Source organism: Sinocyclocheilus grahami, unplaced genomic scaffold (genome assembly GCF_001515645.1).
Source record: "Sinocyclocheilus grahami isolate Dianchi unplaced genomic scaffold, SAMN03320097.WGS_v1.1 scaffold350.1, whole genome shotgun sequence".
Lineage (NCBI taxonomy): Eukaryota > Metazoa > Chordata > Actinopteri > Cypriniformes > Cyprinidae > Sinocyclocheilus > Sinocyclocheilus grahami.
The window spans coordinates 1,598,359-1,608,822 of NW_015505529.1; the positions used below are offsets into that span (position 1 = coordinate 1,598,359).

Below are 10,464 nucleotides of genomic sequence, written 5' to 3' on the forward strand. Positions count from 1 at the left end.
TAATTTGCATGTTGGAAATGGGAACACACATTACATAAAACCCCTCATATGAACACTGTATTATGGCAAATGTCAATTTATATTGGATTACTTTAACTGTCATTTAATATCCTACTCTATCCCCTTGATATTTGTATTGAGCTCAGGTGATTATGACTGTACCATCCTTGACGACCATCACACCGTCAACTATTTACACTAAATCATGCAATTAGAACGTTGCAGCTTAACAGAAATCCTAGCAACAGGTTTGGTGCAGCATTCCCAATAGCACACAGCGGGGTCAGGGTTAATGAAGAACCGTTTGGAAGTATTAACAGATAATGAGCTGACTTAACAGGGACAAAACAGGAGAGAGATATTAAGACTGTATTGGCAAGTGGGTGAAACTGACACTCTGCATGACAGACTTTTGAATGTGGCTTTGAGAAGAAATTAATACCTATCAACAGCACGACCCGGGTGGACTTTACAGATTTAGCATATGTAGTCAAAGCATTACGTCTCATGTCAAGAAGGGTCATTAACTTTTTACTGTTTGTTTTGGTATAAAAATACTTTTATTTACAATATGCATTTGCATATGCTGCTAAATATACTGTGGCCAGCAGTTTAACTGGTAAAAAAAAAAAGATGAGTTAGAATCAATTGGGAGAAAAAACCCCACCTCTGCCCTTTGTTTTAGACAGTGTTGACAGACAAAACTTGCAACCTCATTTTCCCTCGTCATCTACCTGTACCCAGGCGAGTGTCTATTAACTATGACACAGAGCATTAAAAACTCACGTCAGATAAATCCATTGAAAGGCAATCTGCTTAATGGTGCACAGGTCAACAAGCTGACACTTAATGGCCACTTTTACTGAAAATACCACTAGGTCAGAGAGGTACTGTTAATTTGTGAAAGCATACTGACGAATTAAAGAAAACCAGAAGAGAGAGCTTTTATCTTACATGTTTTCCCATCTTTATGTAACTAATAAGAGGGGGGGGCTATCATTCTAACGATAATTTCTATACACATGACTTTTATATGATCCCTGGACTTACACATCAGCCATTGATGAGGGAATGTTCTCCTCGACCCATTTGAGATCTTCATCCTGGATGGAATATAAAACAAATTTACCATGAGGTGAAGGCCTTGACATCACCAAAAATATGTAGCATATTTGAAAATACACAACAATAAGCAATTGTTTCCACACAATATGGTGTTTTTATATGTAAACAGCATGTCTAATCCTTCATAGGGCATTCTTATATATGGCAATACAAGATGCTTATTTTCATGAAACAATTCCATTTTTTTATGCCAAGTATTGTTATGAATTACCACTTTGCTGGGTTTTGCACTTCCATTGGTCTCTGGTTTCATCCCTCTCATTTTCACACCATCTGTGAATTCAAGTTTAACTGGTTAGAACCGGCTAAACGCAGTCAAATGAAAGCACAGCAAACAAAGGCTGATAACCAGATCTGCAGACTTAATAGGCAGCATTCAAGTGTGCCAATGAAATGTAAACTGCATGTTGTTTTTAAGTTGGCATGAAATGAAAAATGACCCTATTTTCTAAATGCACGTTATAGATCTTATTGTAAACGTTTCTCTATGTATACGTTTATTAAAAAAAACTGACCTAGTAATTTTTTGTTCAAATGACATAATCTGTCATAACTTCACCAATCATTTAGTTTGTTTAAACCCATCCCTGCAAGCTCATGTACATCTGCCTCCCCTTTTGAGTGCAACACCCACATCTCAACATCCACATCTCAACATCCAATCATCAACCGTGACAACTCTGTTTCATCACAACTTTAAATCAAATACATCCTATTTAGTGGAGAACGTAAGGCAGCTTGTGAAGATCCCATGTGCAGAATTATTTCTCCATCTTTAAATACAGGCCACTACTTCGGTCTCACACCTGCAAATTTTTTAATTAAGACTCTTACCGAAGGCTTCATTCATTAACTGCTCCTCTTCTTCCTCACTAACCTCATCCACCAGTGGACTGAAGGCATACCTGAAGGGTTCAGAAGGACAAGGATTGACAATCTTGTTTCTACTATTAAACGGAGTGGGGTTGACACATGGATAGAGGTGAAGTGTTTTACCTCTGGTTGTTGGCTGACGGCCTCCATAAGAACATGATGACAAGCAGGATACTAGAGAACAGGAAGCGCCAGAAGGCATCATCGATCCACAGCTCTCTCCAGTCCTACAAGAGTAGTTGTGAAGGCAAGGAGGCGTCATTAAAAGTATATGGGTTTAACTAAAAAACAGAAGACATATTACATATAAAGAGAGAAGGCTTACAGACTGGCACTTGGATAACTTGAACGTCTTCGTTGTCCACACAATAAATATAACAGAAGCTGAAAGAGAAGCAGAATTTCATTATGAGAACATGTGGCAAAAAAAAGAAAGCAAAATAACTATATGGAAACACTTTATTTCAAAAGTTTGGGCTGAGTAAGGTTTTTAGGTTACACTTTATTTTAAGGTGTCCTTGTTACAGTGTAATTATACATTCAATTATAAATACAAGATTAGGGTTTGGCTTAGGGTTACTTGCATGCAATTATGCATTATTTATTGTTATTATAATAGTAAGTAAAAGTACATGTAACTTGTAACAAGGACACCTTAAAATAAAGTGTTACCAATTTTTATGTAAAAAAAAAAAAAAAGGCATCTATTTTGCTCCCCAAGGCTGCTTTTATTAGATCATTAATACTGTTTGTTTGTTTATAGTTACCAGCTATAACGGCTATATTAATGGCGAAGAAAAGAAACGTTTTTAAAAAATTTATTTCAGATAAAAATTCTAAAACTAGTTTTACTTCATTGAAAGAAAATCTTTTATCATTAATACAGTAAAACAATAATATTGGGAAATATTATTACAATTTAAAATAACTGTTTTCTATTTTAACGTTTTAAAATGTCATTAATTCCTGTGATGGCAAAACTGAATAATCAGTAGTCATTACTCCAGTCTTCTGTGTCACATGATCCTTCAGAAATCATTCTAATATACTGATTTGGTGCTCAAAAAGCATACTGAAAACAGTTGCGTTGCTCAATACACTTGTGGAAAACTAATTTTTTCTCAGGATTCTTTGATGAAAAGAAAGTGAAAAATAACAGTATTTATTAAGAAATATTAATCTTTTGTCTTACTGACCCTAAACTTTTGAAAGGTAGTGTATCATTAAGGAAATATCAGTGCTAGCAAGTTTTCAGTAAAATTATAGTTTGAAAAGTTGTAAACCTAAATATAGCAAGAAAGAGAGACTGAGATTGAATGTCCCCAATTACGGCTTACTTTCCATTAATAAATCATGTAACCCAGATGTTTGACACAGACCAATCATAATTCAGTATGCGAAAATTACACGGACATTAATCACTGGCAGTTTCAATGCAGTACTGTAATCCTGTCAAAGACACTTTGCACAATAATTTAGTAGTGTGACGCATATGCTCACCAAAGACAGCGAATATGAGAGTGTTGGTGAAGTGTCGGTAAAGGGACAGCTTGACCACATTTCTCCTCAGTCGAAGGAGCTTCATCGTCTGGGCCAGGCTAATGAAGATGTGACTGAGTGTCAAGGACTATATCTGATCACTAGGGCTCAGCGACTTCCTGTTCTTACACAATCTAATGCAAACAATTTACTTGGCAGTAAAAAAATAAAAGAGACGTGAAACAGAAAATGTAGAGAACTGCATAGAGTCTTCCTGACTGTAAACGTGCACAGGTTTGTCCTTTAGGTGTCCTCAAGCATTAGGAGTACAAAAAAATCCCAGAAATCACAAAGGAGAACAAAAAGAGGGGTGATCAACATCCCACATATGCAGGGCCACTGTTACACAGCCCATTAAGAGAGAAAGAGGGACACGCACAAACAGCAATGGAGAAACGTAGGATATCCACCAGCAGAGGGTAGAGTCGAGAATAGCCAAGGGGATGGCAGCCAGCAACACCAGGTCATCTTCAGCCTGGCAGAACAATATAGGGGGAAGAGAGAGAGAGAGAGGGGAAAGACAGAGAAGAGTAGCACCATCGCCACACACACACCACCATCAGAGGAACCTACACAGGGCTGGGCGATTGGCTATTTATGATATTCAGTCCCTCAATATTTATGCATTTGCGCTGATACGGCTTGAAACGGTGACCATTATTTATTTATTTACTTATTTTTTGATAATTTGTTATGTTATGGCAAAGCTGAATTTTAAGCAGCCATTATTCCAGTCTTTAGTGTCACATGAAATCATTCTAATATGCTGATTTGGTGCTCAATAAACATTTCTTATTATGATCGATGTTTAAAAAAAGTTGTGCTGCTTATTTTTGTAGAAATCCTGAAACTTTTTTTTAGGATTCTTTGACGAATAAAACTTTTTTTGGTTTCAATGTAGAAGTCTTTCAATTTTTACCATTTTAATTCATCCCAAATGTCTGAACAGTAGTGTATGCAAGCATTACTATTACTAAAACAATAATATTTTCCTATTTTTAAGTGAATCGTTGAATCAGAAATGTACAGTTTAAACTGATTAACAGAAATGAACAGATCTTACGAACTATTGTAATTATCCATTTTTCACCTCCAAATAGTGTTAAAACACCTAGTATGGTGCTTAATATTGCAATCAGAATCATCACAAATACAGCTTAATATTTATTACATCGCCCAGCCCTAGTACTCACACATTGCAAAACCATAACCACCATTCAGCCCAACAAAGGTAGAGCATGCTACTAGCTTTGAGGCAAGACAGAAAAAATATATTTTACAAAGCATTATCCCAGCTGCACACCACCACCACATGAGCCAAAGAAACTGAGAAGAGCAAAGAGAGACTAAAATTTCCATAACATGGCTTCCTAAAAAAAAATTAACAGAGTGAACTGTATACACTTGTAACCACAAAAAATCTACCCGGTTCGATCTACTTTCATTTCCATTTATCTGTCCCAATCTACACCATGCAGAAGTCACTGTAATAACAGCACAAAATGAACACACAGTCTTAACAGATGATCGACTTGTGAAAGGATATCCACCACACAATACAAGAATCAATGAGGGCCATAACAATGTCACAAAGCAGCCTGCTTGAACCACCGTGCTCCTGCGAGAGAGAAACATTAAGCTTCACGTGACATTTGGTGCAGCATCATCATTACGTTAAATTAGGAGGTTTGCCACAAAGGTGGACATGTTTCTCCACTGGTCACTATTTTTCATTTTTAGTGAAATTGTGTTCAGGTTTAGCTGTGAGACTCTCCTTACCGTGTTGACTCTCAGTACACCTTCTATGATGGAGAAGATAAGGTAGAGCAGTCCAATCCCCACCACCCTATGCAGTAATGCTCCTAGCCTTGGTCTGCAGCAAAAAGGCGGAGTTATTGAAAGAGAAATGTACAAAACTATGCTGAAGATTACTCTTATAGCAAATGCTGCTATCAAAAGTATTAAAGTAATATTTGAAATTTCATTACAATTTTAAAATAACTTTTCTATTTAAATATATTTTAAAATGTAATTTCTTCATAATTACTCCAGTCTTCAGTGTCACATCAGTGATCTATCAGAAATCATTGTAATATGCTGACATTATTCAATATTAATTGTCAATGTTAAAAAGTGTTTTTCCTATCAGAATTTTTTAACAATGTAGTAACAAAGTGTAACTTTTGATCAATTTAATGGATTCTTGCTAGTGGTTCAACGGATCACAAATCTCACAGTTCGGATCACATTACGGTTTCTGACCCACGGATCGGAGCATTTTTCGGATCAGCAAGACAAGAAAAATATTTAAATTGAACTTGCTTTCCATTTATTACTTAACGCGAAGTACTTCTTTGATACCACAGCAAATACTACTAGATTAACTAAGAAAGTTTAAACATGATTAAAGAGACAAGAGAACAGCCAGTAAAAATAAGAACAAATACACAAATTACAAGCATATATAAATACAACAGAATATGTTACAAATAAAATAAGGTTGGTAGTATTCAAATACAGAAATTTAATAATTAGAGAAAATAACACTGCTTAGTGTTCACTGTATAAATGAAATTTAGATTTTTATCACAGCCGTTTTGTTTGATGATCATTAATGACAGCAGCAGTATTTATAGGCCACTGTCCCTTTAAGACCTGATGCACGGATCCGATTTAATCGAGCGGCAACCTCCCGCTCTCTCTCATGAAGCCAACAAGGAAGTGTTTTAAACTGTAATTCATCGACTGGCCGCTACAGGCTGGCTGCAAAAGGGAGTCAATCCCATAGACTCCCCATGTTAAAATGCCCAACTTTACAGCAGAAAAAAAACATGTTTACAGCCTGGTTCAAAAAATGATTTTGGTCGATATAACTAATTTTGCCCTTCATGACAACTGTGAGGGGGGTGAATTTTTTTTATAACTCATCCGTTTAAATTATATTAAGCCTTAAAATTCTGCATAATTAAGGGCGTGGCCACCGGTGGACTGCCGCTGCTGTCTCTATCAGCCGCTGAACTTGGCATCTCTGCCGTGTTTCTGCTTTTGTTTTATCCAGTCTATGGGTTATTTTCGTGATTATTTCTTAAAATTATCAAATAAAATGTCTTGTTGTGTGGTTAATTGTATTAACAGACCGTCCAATACTGGGATCCTTTTTTTTCCAGTGAGTAATATTGTAATGTAATTTTATTTATTAATTTATTTATTCTTTATAATTTTATTCAAAACTCTACTACAGTGTTTCCCAACCTTTTTTTTAGTCGCGGCACCCTTTGGAAATTAACACACTTGTGGCACCCTACAAAATAAATTGTCACAATATTTGAATTTTTAACTTCAATATGATCATTTGAAAAGTATAGATATTCGGTACAACAGGGAAGAACTGCAGAATATAATGTCGTACAGATATTTTTTTATATTATTAAAACATTTTGTCCATCAATGGTGGCAATCGGTAGGCTAATTTCTAATGAAGAGACCAATTTATATGACAGATTTTAATGTAGGCTTTTATACATATGTAAACATTATTTAATTACCATTATAAATAGCTATCTCACAAATACTTGCTCACGCAGTGTTTTTTTAATTTTACAGTGGGGTAATTTTGGTGCAGTAGCGCGAGAAACTTTGAATTGAATCTGGTCTAACAGTAGGGTTAAGAATTTTTTTTTTTAACCAATTATCGAAATAATGTTTAGTCCTAGAAAGCTATTATTATCAGAACAAGTGAGCATAACATAGCGGTTAGAAGATCAATGAATGAGAGAGCAGCGATACCAGAGTTACAACACAGTAGGGCTATTGCAGACAGAAACAATACTGTACTACATCGATGTTTTCTTGTGAAGTGTGCATTTGTATCCTGCATGATCGCGTGTTCTCTGCGTGAAGGTCGGCCCTTGCAAATTGAATGCTGACAGGAGGAGAGTTCAGCTTCACTGGAGACGCGCGATTGACAAACTTTAAACTAGTGATTTCAAATTATGCTGCGCTTTATGCATTTGCCCGCTGTCATATTCGTGTAATTTTCATTGCGTGCTGTATGTAAAATGAGTGTTACCTTGGCTTTATTTGAAGAAGAAAAAATTATTCCCAATGCACACAAACTTCCCAGAATGCTGAGTGCCCTGTTGGTTACAGTGTCTACTTCCTTTTTAATTAGATTTTTATTAAATATTTATTTATTTGTGAAAATGCTTTGTCTTCTAAAGCAGTGTTTCCCAACCTTTTTTTAGTCGCGGCACCCTTTGGAAATTTTAACAAACTTGTGGCACCCTACAAAATTAATTTTGTCACAATATTTGAATTTTTAACTTCAATATGATAATTTGAAAAGTATAGATATTCGGTACAACAGGGAAGAACTGCAGAATATAAATGTCATACAGATATTTTTAATATTATTAAAACATTTTGTCCATCAATGGTGATAATCAGTAGGCTAATTTCTAATGAAGAGACCAATTTATATGACAGATTCTAATGTAGGCTTTTATACATATGTAAACATTATTTAATTACCATTATAAATAGCTATCTCACAAATACTTGCTCACGCAGTGTTTTTTTAATTTTACAGTGGGGTAATTTTGGTGCAGTAGCGCGAGATAGCTTGATTTCAAACTTTGAATTGAATCTGGTCTAACAGTAGGGTTAAGAATTTTTTTTTTTAACCAATTATCGAAATAATGTTTAGTCCTAGAAAGCTATTATTATCAGAACACGTGAGCAGAACATAGCGGTTAGCAGATCAATGAATGAGAGGGCAGCACACCACACCATGTTACAGCACAGTAGGGCTATTGCAGACAGAAACAATCCTGTACTACATCGATGTTTCCTGTCGGCTCAATTTTTGAGTGGACTTTGCCGTTCCTATTCGCATGAACGGTATACAAGTGGAGGGACTGAGCGGAGCGCACACGCATAGAGCGGGATAATACGCAGAGCGTCACACCACGGGAAAGGGAAACCTGAGCGGTGAACTAATTTTCGGCAGCCGGAATTTCGGTGCATCTCTAATTATTGGCGACATCAGAAATGGATATTATATAATAGATGCTCTTTTTAACATTTTAGCAATTTAAAAATATAAAAAAATGTTTTTTTTTTTACACGGCACCCCTGCTCTCGACAGACGGCACCCCGGTTGGGAAACACTGGCCTAGTGAACCAAACTGAGAGACCATTTTGAAGGCTCAGGAAACCTTTGCAGGTGTTTTGAGTTGATTAGCTGATTGGCATGTCACCATATTCTAATTGGTTGAGATAGTGAATTGGTGGGTTTTTGTTAAATGTGAGCCAAAATCATCACAATTAAAAGAACCAAAGACTTAAACTACTTCAGTATGTGTGCATTGAATTTATTTACTACACGAGTTTCACAATTTGAGTTGAATTACTGAAATAAATTAACTTTTCCACGACATTCTAATTTATTGAGATGCATCTGTACGTGCTCTTAGAGATACCACAAGATACCATATATACAAAACATTGCATACAATTTTCACAATATTTCTGTTTTTACAGTATTTTGATCAAATAATTGCAGCCTTGGTGAGCATTAGAGACTTCTTAAAAAAAAAAAAACTCACTTGAACCTTCTGATTGGTAGTGCATTTTTGCCATATCTGAAGTCACGCCCATGACACTGAACATACTACTGTACATCCGCCATGTTGCCTTTGTCCGTTGATCTGTGACATACTAACAACAACTGAGACAATACATTTACTAACAAGAACATCCAGGTGTTGTTCACTTGCTGTATAAAAAAAAACAGAGTATTTTCAGATCCAACTCATTTGATGTACTGCTTTTTTTCACACTGTGTAGGGAATTACACATATTCTGACACAGGGATAGTTTACTTAACACAATTATATTGATGCACCAAAGCAAAGCCTATGAGAAACAAATCCAAGTTTGTCATTGCAGATAATCACCTGTGAGTGAAGGGGAGCAGGGTAATAATTTTCATGTTAAAGAACAGTCAGCCAAACATTCATCAAATGCTGTCAGGCTGAGTAATAAACTCAGCTATGAGGAGCCGGCATGCACACTTTTCCATTAAAAACATTCAGACAACAGTAAAGTTTATTTCTTTTTGTGTCTCTACAACTTGATAGAATAAGTATGAAAGGATAAAGGCTGGGAGTTACCCGTGATTTGTTGTGAATGCAGCTGTCACTTGGTCTCAGATAATTTCTGCACATTTACATTTACATTTAGTCATTTAGCAGACGCTTTTATCCAAAGCGACTTACAAATGAGGACAATAAAAGCAGTCAAAACTAACAAAAGAGCAACAATATATAAGTGCAAATGACAAGTCTCGGTTAGCCTAACGCAGTACACGTAGCAAGGTGTATATATATGTATATATACTGTTTATATATTATACACATACACACACACACACACACAAAGAAAAACAAGTAGATAGAATAGAAAAAATAGAAAGCTAGTGTTTGTTTGTGTAGCGTCTGGACCACTCAAACACACAATATATATTTTGTTAGCTAGATTTAACAAATACTCTGTAACACCCCAGGAAGCAGAACAGGCCCCTGGTTCCATGGCAACCCTGACACCCGATAGATTTACGACCTCCTGGAATTTAGGTGAAGAAAATCGCTTCCTTGCCCATAAGGAAAATCCACAAGGGAAGGACTTTTCTTTGCTAATTAATTAATAGGAAAACCTTTCTTTGAATGAACACACATGATCCTTCAGGTCATTGGGTATATTATTGTCATCATGTATTTTGTCTTTGAAATTGTATACTGTTATGCAGGCTTATAATCGAAACACACTCCTGTCAGCTTACATATATATAACCCTACCATGTTTAGTATCTATGAATTCGTATTCGGATGATCTAATTGAGAGTGTATATTGTATGTTTACACCTAC

At 35.8% G+C, this 10,464-nt stretch overlaps 1 protein-coding gene across 1 annotated transcript; it reads right to left on the reverse strand.

Moving 5' to 3' along the window:
• Positions 1-1,039: 1,039 nt before the first annotated feature.
• LOC107548597 (transmembrane protein 87B-like) lies at positions 1,040-5,407 on the reverse strand. The gene is made up of 8 exons (XM_016229349.1): positions 5,317-5,407; positions 3,944-4,012; positions 3,499-3,607; positions 2,324-2,382; positions 2,122-2,225; positions 1,960-2,030; positions 1,337-1,398; positions 1,040-1,103 (listed from the first exon to the last, which is right to left on the reverse strand). The coding sequence occupies exons 3-8, from the start codon at positions 3,581-3,583 to the stop codon at positions 1,047-1,049; spliced, it is 438 nt and encodes a 145-aa protein (XP_016084835.1). The 5' UTR covers positions 3,584-3,607; positions 3,944-4,012; positions 5,317-5,407; the 3' UTR covers positions 1,040-1,046.
• Between the last annotated feature and the right edge of the window lie 5,057 nt (positions 5,408-10,464).